At 42.5% G+C, this 15,765-nt stretch overlaps 1 protein-coding gene across 1 annotated transcript in view; it reads right to left on the bottom strand.

The window, feature by feature from the left end:
- The window catches only part of LOC113112089 (integrin alpha-X-like), a 95,106-nt gene extending 79,596 nt beyond the window's left edge, over nucleotides 1-15,510 (bottom strand). The window contains exon 1 of the mRNA XM_026277482.1: nucleotides 15,434-15,510. Coding sequence (XP_026133267.1) covers nucleotides 15,434-15,476 — 43 coding nt within the window. The 5' untranslated portion in view covers nucleotides 15,477-15,510. The remainder of the gene's footprint in view (nucleotides 1-15,433) is intronic.
- Nucleotides 15,511-15,765: the final 255 nt, after the last annotated feature.

The raw sequence follows: 15,765 nt of genomic DNA, 5'->3' as shown, positions 1-15,765 counted from the left end.
ACAAACAGAGGAAGTCCAAATTTGAGTCGGAAAAAAGGTTTTCTAGTTGTTCCGTTTTTGCTCTTACACTACGAATGTTAAGGTGACCTCCGATGAGGCCCCTTGGCTTTGCGCATGGGTCCCAAATAATTTTGGAGTGCTGAACAGTTTGGAAGAGACCGATGTTGAAATGTTTTGTAACCGCCGGGTTTCCGTGTGAGTGTCTCTGTTTGTCGGCATTACCTGGAGTTCCGAGCGTGCTCGCCGGGGGTAGATCTTGCATCACAATGGGTCCTGGGTTCAGCTGGACATCACCAGCAAGGTGAAGTGTAGCAAACAGGTATGTGAACAGCTTTCTGTAAAAGTGTGGAGCTTTAGATCTATCACTCACAGTGTTAGTTTGCTCACATGGTGCTGTTGCTCTTCCATCCCGTAGTATTGCAGTGTAGAGGGTGAATCGGCTCCATTCATTATGTATAACAGGTTGTGTTGGTGGTAGTGCGGTGTCTCGTGAGATCACCTGATCACTATAATATAGACCAAAAAGGCAGATCGCTGTATAAAGTCCTCAGTCCTCGGTAAATACCGGTACTTTTTTTTTGTAGTATTGTTACGATCATAGCATTTTTCAGCCACTTTAGACGGTGCAGATGAAAACAGACATAAAAGTTTGGTGAGCACACCTGCGGCTCCTGCCAAGCCACCGCCCGCCATGATTAATCCACCCAATCAAACATTACTCATCCACTATATAATGGCTTGTCTCACGTCTTGTGTTTGTGAAATCGTTGTTTAATGTTTGATATGGTTACCCTGTTCGTCTGGCTCTCAGTGTTGTTTGCGTTTGGATGTCTGTGTTTCCCTAGAACCTCATCCACTCTTCGCACGTTCACTCAGCCACGGACACTTACCTTCGGCTCTATTCCCCGCAGTTCCTGTGCCATCCTCTCCTGTTGCCACACGCCGTCATCATCCGGATTACTCACCTGCTCTCCGCCCTTAAGCTGGATTTCTTACCTCTTCACCATCCCCTCGGAGTGTCGCTGTCTCGTCGTCATTGTTTGTTTATGTACTCATTCTCTATCTTCTCATTAAATTAGTAAACTTGCATTTGCTTCCAGACTGTCCTTTCACCCACCGTCACATAACGATCTCACAACCATGGAAGCAGCAAGCACCAATACCCTCACTGACTTCATGCACCACAGTGTCAAGAGAATGGATCAGCAGCAGGAGAGCATCTCGAACACCAGACGTGCTGTCCAAGCGATGGTGTCACAGGTGTCCGAGCTCACCCAGCAGATCCATCAGCTCACGTCTCCCACTGCGCCCATCGCACCGCCTGTGCCATCCGTCCCCCAGGAGAGAGCCGCGACTTCCGGCCAGAGCCGCGACTTCTGGCACCGGAGAACTTTGCAGGTGAGCCAGAGTTTTGTAGAACCTTTCTTACCAAGTGTTCAATGCATTTCGCCCTACAGCCCCGCACTTTCACTACTGATGAATCTAAAATAGCGTTCACGCTCACACTACTATCTGGCAAGGCTGCCTTATGGGGGACGGCGGTGTGGGAGAATCAACACCCTTGTTGTGACTCGTTCCACGCCCTATCGAAGAAATGAAGAGAGTCTTCGACCGGGCCGCGACCGGCAGGGAGGCCGCCCATCACCTCACAGAACTCCGGCAAGTATCTTCTTCCGTCACCGACTACTCCATCGAGTTCCGCACCCTGGCAGCCGCGTACCAGTGGAACGAGGCGGCGCAGTGGGATAGATTCCTGCATGGGTTATCCGACCATGTTCAGCAGGAGATCTACCTCCTCGAGCTGCCCCCTACTCACAATAGACTTATTGAACTGGCGTTGTGAGTTGACACCAGGTTTTCTGTCCAAGATACTAGAAAAGGTGGTATCCTCACAATTATATTCCTTCTTAGAGAAAAATGGTATATGTGAGGATTTCCAGTCAGGATTTAGACCGTATCATAGTACTGAAACTGCTCTCCTTAGAGTTACAAATGATCTGCTCTTATCATCTGATCGTGGGTGTATCTCTCTATTAGTTTTATTGGATCTTAGTGCTGCGTTTGACACAATTGACCACAACATTCTTTTGCATAGACTTGAACACTTTGTTGGCATCAGTGGAAGTGCATTAGCATGGTTTAAATCTTACTTATATGACCGCCATCAGTTCGTAGCAGTGAATGAAGATGTATCATATCGATCACAAGTGCAGTATGGAGTACCTCAAGGCTCAGTTCTAGGGCCGCTACTCTTCACGCTTTATATGTTACCCTTGGGAGATATCATCAGGAAACATGGTGTTAGCTTTCACTGTTATGCTGATGATACGCAGCTCTATATTTCCTCGCAGCCCGGTGAAACACACCAATTTGAAAAACTAATGGAATGCATAGTCGATATAAACAATTGGATGACGAGTAATTTCTTACTGCTAAATTCAGAAAAAACAGAAGTGTTAATCATAGGGCCTAAAAACTCTACTTGTAATAACCTAGAACACTGTCTAAGACTTGATGGTTGCTCTGTCAATTCTTCGTCATCAGTTAGGAACCTAGGTGTGCTACTTGATCGCAATCTTTCCTTAAAAAAGCCACGTTTCTAGCATTTGTAAAACTGCATTTTTCCATCTCAAAAATATATCTAAATTACGGCCTATGCTCTCAATGTCAAATGCAGAAATGTTAATCCATGCATTTATGACTTCAAGGTTAGACTATTGTAATGCTTTATTGGGTGGTTGTTCTGCACGCTTGGTAAACAAACTACAGCTAGTCCAAAATGCAGCAGCAAGAACCAGGAAGTATGACCATATTAGCCCGGTCCTGTCCACACTGCACTGGCTCCCTATCAAACAGGTCGAAGGGCTGAAGTGGAGTCCAAGACTCAGAGCCTGGAGGCAGAGACAAGAGATCCTCCAGCCATGACACTGATGGGGAGTGTCAAACCAAGCGCACAGATGGTGGGCTGAGGGCGAGCAGAGAGTCTGCCAGACAACAGAGGTGGAGGAGCGAAGAGCGGGCAATGGAAGGAACATTCTAGGAGCAAGCACTTGAGGACACCTTCTAAGAGCATGCACTGGAGGACTGGCAGTCCCCTCAGAAATTGATTACTTTATCACAGTATGCAATATTTGTTTTCGGTACCATTTGCTTAGTTTAGCGATGTGAAAGGCTATAAATGAAAACGTGAAAAACAGACATCGCGTTGTTTTCATATGGATTACTTTATCACAGAATATATGTTTTCGGCGGCACTTGTTTAGTTTAAAAATAGACATGTCAAGCTTTCTATAGATATCTCTCTCATGTATTTTCGTTGAATATTCACGGAGTTACAGTTCATTTTAATGATGTGTTTGCAAATGAAGATCAGTGCAGACAAAGGCTGCAGACAGCGCACCTTGTTTGTAGGGGTGCTCCAATCACGATCGGCCGATCGTTAATGCGCATCTCGCTATTAAAGCTCCAGTATGCGATTTTTGACCACAAGAGGGCGCATTTCCAACAATAACAAAGGCGAAGCTTGATGACGCTATGAAGCAGGTGACGATGGGAGTTGTCTTTTTTAATGCGTTTTTTAATGCTATATTATCCCGTTACAACTTACAGCTATTTGTTAAATGATTTGTTGGGTTAATGTTGTGCAGTGTTACGTGTTTATGGTTAATGCCGTGTTGTTTAACGTGCTCAAACCAATCGTTCTAAAAGTAAATTTGAACATTCATTTGCAAGTAATGACTAAATTAGGGCTGTGCAAAAAATCGACTGCGATTTTCATGCTCATCTCATCAGTAAAGACGCTCCTGTAATTAGAAGTAGATCTCCAGCATGTGCGTTCAGATCAGGGTTGCCAGGTTTTCACAACAAATCCTGCCTAGTTGCTTCTTAAAAATAGTCCAAAACTAGCCCAATCGCGTTTCCGGGAGGTTCCCCGATAAAAATTGCTTCCCGGGGTTAAAATATAATTTTTTTTGTAACGTTTGCCCTGGTAAAATTAGCATTTTAGGGGCTAAATATCACGTTATTTGTATTGGGGTCGCTTTGACCCGCGGATATGAGAAACAACCACAGACTTGGCAACACCGGTTGGCATTTACTACACCGAGCCGTAATTCACTGACAGTCTGACAAAGGATATATACTTCTAATTACAGGAGCGTCTTTACTGATGAGATGAGCATGAAAATCGCAGTATATTTTTTGCACAGCCCTAGACTAAATATATTTTTAACAACACATATCCTATTGTATTTAATTGTACTGCCATAATCTCGGTCACCACACGTGATAAAAATCCTTACCTTAGTACAAAGAGCAATATAACTTTGTTTATAATTTCTATTATTGACAGTTGCATGTGTTGCAGGGAAACACAGATACATCCTCACTGGAATTATCAAATCCAGATGAGACCTGGACCATCTTTACTGTAACTATTACGTTACTTGTACAATAACAAAATAAATAATTGATTTGCTTACTTGTCTATCAATACACTCGCGAGAGCAGAGTCTCTGTCAAGTCCAAGATTTTCGTGCAGCTCTCTCCATCTCGTAAACGCCTGGCCGATATTTATCCTGGTTTTATTCCTCCGTTTGTCACACAGTCTGCGTGTATCCGAATATGGACGCTTACGTTTTACTGGCACTTCAATACTCGCCAAAGAGTAATCGTGATCCATAACAACGACAACCAAACCATACGCGCGACTATAACATAACCACACCTTCCGCATTTGACCATGTGATATTCTGGTGTGGTGGAACATCACATGGTCTACACCAGAAACAAAGTATAGAGCGGACATTGCGTCACTGAGAGGCGACATTTCTTTTCCGGGACGGCCAGTTATTTAAAATCGGAATTTCTCTGAAATAAAAAAATCTTTGGAGACTTTTGAGATATTGTAAGTACACAACTGGAGGAAATATATCACACTGTGCAAGTTATTTTCGGAAATTTTATTACAAAATTCCTCCATATTGGAGCTTTAACTTCTCTATTAACAACGTCTCTGTGTAGTAACTGACGAGATGCGCATAACGATCGGCCGATCGTGATCGGAGCACCCTTACTTGTTTGTTATCTTTATTTTATAAGTGCACAAAGTTTTGTTGTTAATATGTCTGTATCCCAAAAAAAGTAGACCCTTTACAGATTCAATTGATGTATTGCTCTTATCTGTACGATTAAAACCTTAAGTTCTTTTCAGGGTTATCAGGAGAAAATGACTCAAAACACGTATCCGCGTTAATCGACTCCAGAGGGTTAAAGACGTTATATTGCATTTCACTCTTGGGTCCTTTCTAACCTATTATAACAGAATAATCTGGCCAAGATGGACCCAGCTAAAGACAACCATCTTCAGATGGCCGTCAAACTCCATGGGGCTATGCTTGGTAAGTATGATGAGGAACTGACTGCAGCCAGACACGCTGTTGAGAACAAAGCCGCCCAGATGTCAGATTTTTCCATACAAGTATTTCAGCTTCGTCGAGATCCACTTACTCATTCCAGAACACCGGAAACCCCTGAGCCCAGAATAAACAACCCGCCCTGTTACGCTGGTGAGCCAACGGAGTGTCGTTCTTTTTTGACTCAATGCGAGGTGGTTTTCTCTCTTCAGCCAGCCACTTACTCAAGGGATCATGCCCGGATTGCACTCATGCACGTGAGTGGCGTACCACTACCTGGGAGACTGAGGCAGAGTCCATTAATCATTTTGATCTGTTTAAGGAAGAGATGATACCTGTGTTTGATCGCTCTGCTCACGGCGACCAAAAAAAACGACTAAAGCTCATTCTGTTCTGTTCTGTTCTGTTCTGTTCAAACATCCTGCATCCTTTCTACCCTCCGTCAGGGAAGACGTTCCGTCGATGACTTTTCTATTGAGTTTCGCACCTTAGTCACCGCATGCAGTTGGAACGAGCCTGCTCTGGTCACTCACTTTCTGGAGGGACTTAACGCTGACATTAACAATGAGGTTATCGCCCGTGAGATACACAAACTTCTCAACCCTCTTATTGACCTAGCCATTCGTATTGAGAAGCGTTTTGATCTCTGCCGGGCTACTTCTCTCCCTCATCACCGTCCCTACGATTGCAGTATAGAGCTCCTTCCTGGTACAACCCCACCCCGTGGAAGGCTATACTCTCTGTCCATTCCTGAGTCTTAAGCATTAGAGAAGTATCTTTCTGACTTCTTTGATGCCGGAACGATTGTTCCCTCCTCCTCTCCCGCCAGTGCGGGATTATTCTTTGTGAAGAAGATGGTTCTTTGCGTCCCTGTATAGATTGTCGAGGCCTGAATGACATAACCATTAAGAATCGCTATCCTTTGCTGCTTATGTCATCTGCTTTTGAGTTCTTGCAGGGAGCAAAGGTCTTCACAAAGTTGGATCTCTGCAACGCCATTTAGTTCACATTAAGGAGGGAGACGAATGGAAGACAGCGTTTAATACACCTTTAAGGCACTTTGAATATCGCCTTCTTCCTTCCGGTCTTGTAAACGCTCCAGCCATTTTTCAAACATTAATTAACAACGTCCTCAGAGATATGCTTAATATTTTTTCTCCCTCTCTCCAAGTTCACGTACAACACGTACATTGGGTCCTCCAGTGCCTTCTTGAGAACTAACTCTTTGTTAAGACTGAGAAATGTTCTTTTCATGCACACTGTTACTTTTCTCGGGTCTGTTAACTCGGCAGAGGGGATAAGCATGGACTCTACTAAGGTCCAGGTGCTCACGGATTGGCCAGTCCCTGACTCTCGCGTAGCGCTTCAGCATTTCATTGATTTTGCTCATTTTTATCGGCATTTCATACAAAACTTCAGCCAAGTGGCCGCGCCGTTGACAGCTCTAACTTCGGTCAAGTCCTGTTTCTGTTAGGGGTCCTCAATTCACATCCCAGTTCTGTGGGGAATTTTGCCGTTTAAGCGGAGCTTCCGTCAGTCTTTTGTCGGGTGGTCAGGCTAAATGAGCCACAACCCCGCTTCCTGGGCAGCTCCCCTGGGCTGAATATGCCCATAATTATCTGCCTACGTCCGCCACTGGTCTGTAGCCATTTCATTGTTGCCTGTGATATCAACCTCTCCTGTTTTCTTCTCAGGACTCTGAATCAAGCGATGATGATGCCTATGACCAACGATAAATTGATAGTTATTTCTTCATACCGATGGCTCTTTCCAAGATGCCTGCATTAAATCTCCAAGCATTATTCCTGACCACGACTGAGAATGGATACTTTCCCCAACCTATATCAACAGGTGCGAAAATTAGAAATATGTGGGTCCCTACCCAGACAAAAAGTTTTACGGCTATGAAAACGTCCCATAAAGACCAAGTAAAGTTTAATGAATGGTAAAGCACCGTGATTTGTAAACCCTTTTGCTTTAAGGACGAACTACGTAAGTACGGTGTGAACAATATAAAGCATGAATGAAATATGCATTAAATACAAAAAGGAGTTCATAGAGTGTACTGAACTCAACCCCTTCAACTTTACAAACCTCCCGAGTTGTTGCATGGGGGTATTCAAAGCCCAATATCTTAGCAGAGACACACTTGGGTGAGCTAACGGAAGAAATAGGGGATAACGACTTTATCGTAGAATACACATCTTCCGGACCCAAATCGTATATCTACCGGACCGCCGAAAGAAAAGTGTGCATGAAGGCTAGATGTATAACTCTGAACAGAAAAAATTCTAGAGCTATCAACTTAGACAGTCTGATTGGACTGGTTAATAGCTATGTGACGTTTCATGATGACACGTGATACATAATAAATGTAGGGTTTTACCTGATTTCACCACTCCTACTGATATGATAATGCATAGAGGGGTTTGGGACTTTCTCTGATTTTGACTTTCGACTTGTTCATCCTTTCTCATGCTTGATCAGTGGACCCAGCAACAGCGGTAAAACCTATTTCGTAAAGCGAATGGTGGAGAATGGTTTAAATATGATTTCTGAAATAATTGAAAACTTTGTATATATGTACAATTGTTGGCAACCTCTTTATGATGAATTGGACAAATTGTACCCTATTAAATTTGTTGAAGGGATACCAGACTCTCGGAATGATGACTATTTACTCACCGGTAATAATATACATTTTCTTGTGATTAATGATTTTATGTCGGAATGTAGCAATAGTCGGGAACTTCAGAAACTCTTCACATAGTATATACACAATCGTAATCTAAGCGCTATTTATATTGTACAGACTTTATTCGCTCAAGGTAAATTGTGCAGAACTATCAGTTTGAACACCAATTATTTAATTTTGTTTAAAAAAACAGCGATGCTAATAAAGTGTTACATTCAGTGACTTTCTGTTTCCTTATTTGGTCATCTTACTTTTATTGTACTTTTATAAATACACTGTCTGTTTAGTTCTTCCTCATCCGTGATTGATGTGTGTTAAGTTTATGTTGGATGTGCCCTTGTTCCTCTCCGATCATTAAAATAAACACTTTGTATATCATCTTCCTTGTGCGCCCTTGATTCAAACACCAGCAAATCATAACAGAATCACGGACCCAAAAGTGTAGTTTAGAGGCAATTTTTTTTCCCACTGCCCACTACCCACTTCCCCTACTGCTCTCTCTTTAACTTCTATTACACCGGCCTGAGCAAGCGGTAGAGATGGGTACCGAAACCCGGTATTAAACTGGCCCGGGGCTAAATTATGAAAGACCATAGTATCAGTAAGATCTGACGGTATCGGTTCTGCTTTCGGTACTGGAGGAAAAAAATTATGTACTATGTATTTTTGCTTAATAATGTTGTCGTGCACATTAAACATAAAACTGTACGTAAACTCCTGCTTAATAATAAAGAGTGACGATGGCGAAAAGATTTGCTTAATGTTATCGTGCACATTTTATATTACCAAACATTTCTAATTTGCGATATTATTAAGACGTTTGTCTGTGAGATCTGCAAGAACTCGTATGCGTGCCGCGGAGGCTGTCTTTCAAAAGTCACACACACAAGAACAAGTGCGGTACACGCATAACAGTACGGAAACTCCCGCTTAATACAAAGAGTGACGATGGTGGAGAGAGCAAAACTTTCCAATGTGTGGTTATACTTCACTAGAGTTAATGCTGACAACCCTCGTTGTCATAAGTGCAAAACAATATTTGCATGTAAGGGCAGAATTTATCAGAATTTATATCGACTACCTAGCTAGCTCGTCTCTGGTTGTTGCCCCATCTAAGTCAGGTATGTATGCTAAAATCATGTTGAATCAACGTTGTTCACGTCATTTAAAATAAATGTAAAATCTCCCTGGTTTGCTAACCTTACGTAGAATTCTATTGATTTCTTTTGGGGAAAATGAGAATGAAATCAACATATTTTCTTGATTTCTCCTGATTTTCTTGTTTTTAAAATTCCAAATAAGGAAAAATCAGTATGTAAATGTAAACATTTATTTGGCTAACTTAAATGCACAGCACTCAAGTTAGTTTACAAAATACCCAATTGTCACATTTTGCAACCTTTATATGTATGTATATATATATATATATATATATATATATATATATATATATATATATATATATATTAAGCTGCAGCTACTATGAACCAACTAACTCCTCCTAACACCTCTGGTCCAAGACAAGCCCATTGTTAATTTTATATTAAAAAGAAAAAAAAAAATCTTAATTCTGTTCTCAACTTGTAATTGAGGACCACAATGGAAATAAGTCCTGGACTTTATTGTGTTTTTATCCTCGATTGTATCTGATGCCTTTTTGTTTTTTATGTTTACTGTAAGGCTTTCTTGATATAATCAAATAAATCAAATCAAATTCGTAAAAAAAAACACACACACACACACACACACACACACACACACACACACAACACAAAGTACCGATAAGAATACCGTTAAAGTACTGGACCGTTACGCAGTACCGGTAAGAGTAGTAATACCGTTAAAACCTTAACGATACCCATCCCTAGCAAGCGGTGTAAGGCACGCCTGCCAGTGAACGGTCCCAGAGAGGATTTTGCCGCTTTTGTGCAGTGGGTGCTGGAGAAAAATGCATCCCCACTTACCATCAGCCCTGCTGAATAGGACATCTCCAGCCCCACTCCCGAACCAGAGACCTGCCAACCGCCATCCCGCCGCACCGAATTATAGCCCACCGCAGCCGCAGAGCCCGAGCCAATCACTGTCGGGGAGCAGGAACTTGAGAGCGCAACTGACCAGGTGTGTGAGCAGGAAACACTGTGCGTCATGGGATTACTGGTGGAGATCGAGGGCGTGAAGGAAAGCCCTGCCCACACTCCCGCAACTGAGGGTGAGCTGCATTTGGTTTCTGAAAATAATAAAGAGGAACTGATGGACATTTTTCAAATGGACCTTATCGACTGTTAGTTCAGTGAGGTTTTACCTGAATCCCCTGTGTCTCCGCTGGTTCCGCCCAGCCCTGTGTCTCTGCTGGTTCTGTTCAGCCCTGATCTTCCTGTGTTTCCTCCCATCCTCTCACTCTCATCTCCTCCTAGACCAGCCTGTTCCTCAATTTCATCTCTGCTGGTGCCAGTCAGTCCCGCAGCTCACCCTCAGTCAGCGCCATCTGGGCGTGATGGTTCGACACGGGACTTCCAGCCTCCAGCTCTGCCTTAACATGTGTATTCCCAGCAGCCTTTTGGCTCCTCCTGCTCCGGGCTCCTCCCTGGCTCCTCCCTCCTACTCCATCCTGGGTCCTCTCCATTGCCTCATTGCCTGCCCGACGTCCGCTTCCAGAACCCCCACCCTCCCTCCGCTAGTATTCCTCTTGCGGTGCGAGGACGCACCATTCCAGGAGGGGGCGAACTCTTACATTCAGTGACTTTCTGTTTCCTTATTTGGTCATCTTCTTTTTCTTGTTTTGTTAATTGATTAATCCCCACCTGTCTCCATTTCCCTGATTACCTTACATGTGCTTAAATACCCTGTCTGTTTAGTTCTTCCTCGTCCGTGATTGATGTGAGTTAAGCTTATGTTGGATGTGCTCTTGTTCCTCCGCGATCATTAAAAGAAACCCTTTGTATATCGTCTTCCTTGTGAAACCTTCATTCACACACTAGCAAACCGTAACATCAAGTGATGGTTTTCGGACGTCAGATGTATCCATCCAACATAAAATAGTTTATGAAATGTTATCAAGACGCCACCAGTGTTCCTTACGGTTATCTCCTGATATACTATGAGTTGTAATGTGTTCATCTTCTGATCAGTAGTAATCAAGCAGGCCATATCTATGGTAAGACACTTTGATGATGCTGTCAAACACTGCGTATAGAATCAGGTTAATAGTATGTGCCAGTGGCTGTTTGAACCATGCTTCGAGTCTGATATTGCCCGACTTGATGAGAGATACATGTTGACCGCAGTCTTCGTCGGGTGTGAGGTTAAAGGCGTAAAGCGAATAACCTTTTAGAAAATCCTTTCTGTTGATAGAGGGCACTTGATTTTTAAGATGTCTCCCAGTCGCTGTAGCCAACTGGTAAAACTCTTGTATGGCCGACCCTGAGGAGAAGTTCTAGAGGTTTGGAGGGAAATTGCTGACCGTCTATGTAGACGGCCGGGAATTCTAAATTGTAATGCTTGAAGGCAAACAGATTTTTATCGTAAACACTGGTGAAAGCGTCATTATCCACCATAGCTATGTCTATAGATTTATGTAAAGTCCCCAATAACAAATATTCTGCATTCGATACACGGGACCCTGCCAGTATGGAGACATTTCTCAGGCACACCCTATCTATCGGGTACTTGGCGGTGGACGAGAGCATACTCTGGGCATGCGCAAGCCTCACAGATGGTGATAAGGACACTTTCTTGACCTAAAAGTGATGCTGAAACTACATTTAATTTATACGCCACATGCTAACCTGTCATCAGGTAAAATTAATCTTAGCCTCTGATCATTTGTATTTTTATGTCCACACCATTTAGCATTAATTTTTCTTGAAAGAAAATATCACTGTGAATAGGAGCCAGCAGCTCCATGACTTCGCCTCCGGTAGTGTAGCGTGATTTCTTGGTCAGTCCACTTTTACGTCCCACAGGGTCGGTGTCGTCCATGTTACCCGCTGTGTCTTTGAAAAACAGACTTGATGAGAAGAGCGTCTCCAACGCATCTTTGCTGTAGTTGATAAGACTCTCAATGATGCAATGGTAGGGGTAAGTGCTTAAGCTCTGCGATATCAATCAATATCCAAGACTGATGTCGACTTGTGAAAATATAGTAGAACCAGGGTCATTTATTAAGGCTCCATTTGTAGGGTCTGCGATATCTCCCCCTTTAGGTTTAATGATTTTAAGTATTAGGAACAGTAGCGTGTTGTTTAGGTCTATGTCATCTCCACTGATTCCGGTAATAGAAACTCAAGAGGTGATGAGTCTAACATAGCCGATAAAGGTGGTACTTCTAAATTGTCCCCTCCATCGACTGCTGGTTCCGGGAGAGTGAGAGGGTCAGGGACACGGCACACCACCAACTCCAACGATCATTGCGCAGATGGAGAACGACAGCCGACCTTCGCCGATCAGAGGCCCCAACTTACCAACCCGGTCAGAAGGTCTGGCTGTCCACCCGGGACATGCACCTGTGTCTACCCTGCCGCAAGCTAAGTCCCAGATTCATTGGCCCATTCACCATCATCCAGCAGATCAATCCGGTCACATACAAGCTCCAGCTACCCCCTGAGTACCGGATTCACCCCACATTCCATGTGTCCCTCCTTAAACCTCACCATCCTTCTGTCTCTCCCTCCACAGAACCTGGCGAAGCCAAAGCCCCCCTCCACTCCTCCTAGACGACGACGCAGCCTATACAGTCAGTGACATCCTGGACTTCCGCCGGTGTGGTGGACAACTGGAATACCTAGTGGACTGGGAAGGATATCATCCAGAGGAACGTTTCCGGGTCCCATGCTCAGGAGCGGGCTGTGGGGAGGGGGGTACTGTTACAAACATGCCAGGTTCCACCTCTACGCACTCACCGGCATACTGATCACATCCACCTGATCCTCATCACCACCCAATCACCTTAGCACCATATTGGCCACACACACACTCAGTCATTGTCCGGTCACGTTCGCGACAAGGTCATTCCTGTATGCTTACTCTAAGGACTAACTCCTCTTCTACTTCCCTCTCTCCAGCGATTCATTGAAGACCCAGATACCCAGTGTGTGTGTGGTTCACCTTCACCCCAGGACTTCTTCACCCAGCCTACACGGATCCATCCTCTCACTCATCCCTCACTACCTGCTCCTCTGCTTGTGTCTGTATAAATAAACATCTCTGTTACTCCTCAGCCTCCCGAGTGATCCGTAACAGTTGTTACCTTAATGCTGGAAAGACCTTTATTTAATTCTAGCCCATCATGCATCTAACCATCCACTCAGCTTTAAGAGCTATTCAGATTAAAACTGGCAGCTCAGCAGTGAGTCAGTGTCATGGACGGAGGACCTGTTAATATATTTTCTAGTTTATGTTTCCATCTCGTTATGCCGGGGTTTTTTAATTTTTTTTTATAGAACTTATTTGTAAATAGAGCAGACACTTTCTGTGTGTCTACACCGGACGTGAGAGTCGTCATCTGTCCCCCATAGCGAAAAGTGTCTAAACTTGATCACATCACACTATAGTGTCAAATCATCTGAATGCAGTATCAGAACATTTTGTCACAAACAGAACAAGCATCAGTTCACTGATGGGGATTGTGTCCAGTGTATCCATCACTGGGATATGTTGTCTTTTGTTGGATCACTCCACTTGTGTCTGGTGTAGACCTGGCATGCGTTTTTTTTTTTTTTTTTTTTTTTACAGCCCTGCTTGTTTTAATGTTTTTATTAAATATCTGTATTGACTGTATGGTCATGTTATCAAATAAATTACTGCCATGCGACCTACAAAAGTAAAGCTTGGCGAGTCGATCAACGAGCATTGCTGCAGGTTGATTTTTGGCAGATGTGCTGTGCTTGTGCTCCAGCGGTCGTCTTCATTTCGTTAGGTGAAACCTCTCTCTCACTCGCAGCAGAGTCTGTGAGCAGCAACAACTTCCCCTCCATGCACACTGATACCAGAAACATGGTCCGCCTTCACTTCGTGAATAAAGTATTTCTGTATGTTTGAAATGTTATGTTCATAACGTAGCATATAAAATAATAATAAAAAAATAACAGGAGAGTTTCAAAGTGGCTTAAGCTATTTTGTGTAAACTTTTTCCCCCTATATCACATGCCGAAACTAATAAAATTGTAAGCATTATATCTTTAGTTGCTGCTTTCTGCTGTGAACATTTTGTTTGTGATGAAAATAACAGTACATCTTTGTCAGTTATTTTATATAAACAGATCGATCAACTTCTTCAATATTTCAAAATCAGATAATATGCTGATAATGTAGTAGCACTGTAAGATTAAATTTATTTGAATGCATTATTGCAAAAGCGATTGTGTGTGAATCTGTTTAAATCATGCTTTAACCCCGTAAATAATCAGTAAAAGAAACAGACAAACTCTTAACATCCCGCTCGACTCTTGTAGTCATTGTAACCTTCTGATCAAGCAATAGCTAAATATGTTGAATATGAATTCTTGATCAATATGCAGTTATATTACGGGCTGTTGGCATGAATTGTACTCGTGATGGAGCGCTCTTTTAGTGAGTGAAAACCACGATGCTAATATTCAAGTGTTTGTGCAATAAATATCAGGGAGGCGCCGTCTCATCACTTACATTTTTTCCTGAAAATGAATTTATATTTTTTTAATTAACATAATATCGTGGTGTATCACATACATTAAAAATATATCCACAGAAAGCTTGAAATGTTTTTTAAACGAAAACAAATTGTGTAATTTGTGAGTGTTGCATTTCTCTCGTCAGAGAGAGCCAGCACTGTGAATTTCATCTTGCAGCTGACAAGAAAACATTTGGTTATGCTTTGTGAACACTCTCGCCTTGCACGGTGGCACCGCACCTGATTTCCACAGACACACAAAACATGCAGGATTCATATACTGTCTTTTTGTGGCTTAATATTCACTGACACTAGTCCATATCATGGTTTGATTCAAGTGTACTAACCTACTTTTCATTTATGTGTCCAATATGTAGAATATTCCATCTACATTAGGGTACAGGAATTCCATTTTTATGACTGGATTATACAAACCAGTCTGTGTTTTCTGCATCGCGTAAACTATAGGGCTGTTTGTCTCAGTGCATTTACGGTAACATTTATTTTGTAATTAACTTAAGTAACACCGTTATATTAACTTGTTACTCCACAACACTTATTAGATGTTATGTTCAACAATGAATGTTAAGTAACTGTAAGCCCACAGTCAAATAAAAACTGTAAAATATTTAAATTTAAACCCCTACAATGACACAATGAATAAGAGAGCAAACTTACCACAAAAGATGCATAATATGATGAAAAAGTTCTGGTCCATCATATCCTGTCAAAAGCAGATACGAATGATGATTGAGTCAATACACATTAATGTGAGTACTAGATGTGGTTCACAGATGTGAAAAGGGGTGGAAGCATCAAACTAAACAGGAACAAAAATTTTATAAAGAGGAAATGAGCACCTATTCAAGAAAGATGAGACTTAAAGTGAATACATAGATATAGAATAGTCAGTCAAATCATAAATTACATTGCAGTTTATAAAGTCATTTAATAGTCATTAAGGGATTACAAAATAGGTTATCCAAGTAAAGTATTAGAAAACAGATATT

The sequence above is a fragment of the Carassius auratus genome, chromosome 12 (genome assembly GCF_003368295.1).
Source record: "Carassius auratus strain Wakin chromosome 12, ASM336829v1, whole genome shotgun sequence".
Lineage (NCBI taxonomy): Eukaryota > Metazoa > Chordata > Actinopteri > Cypriniformes > Cyprinidae > Carassius > Carassius auratus.
Note: the sequence above shows the minus strand (reverse complement) of the source record. Positions and strands in the feature narration are given on the sequence as shown.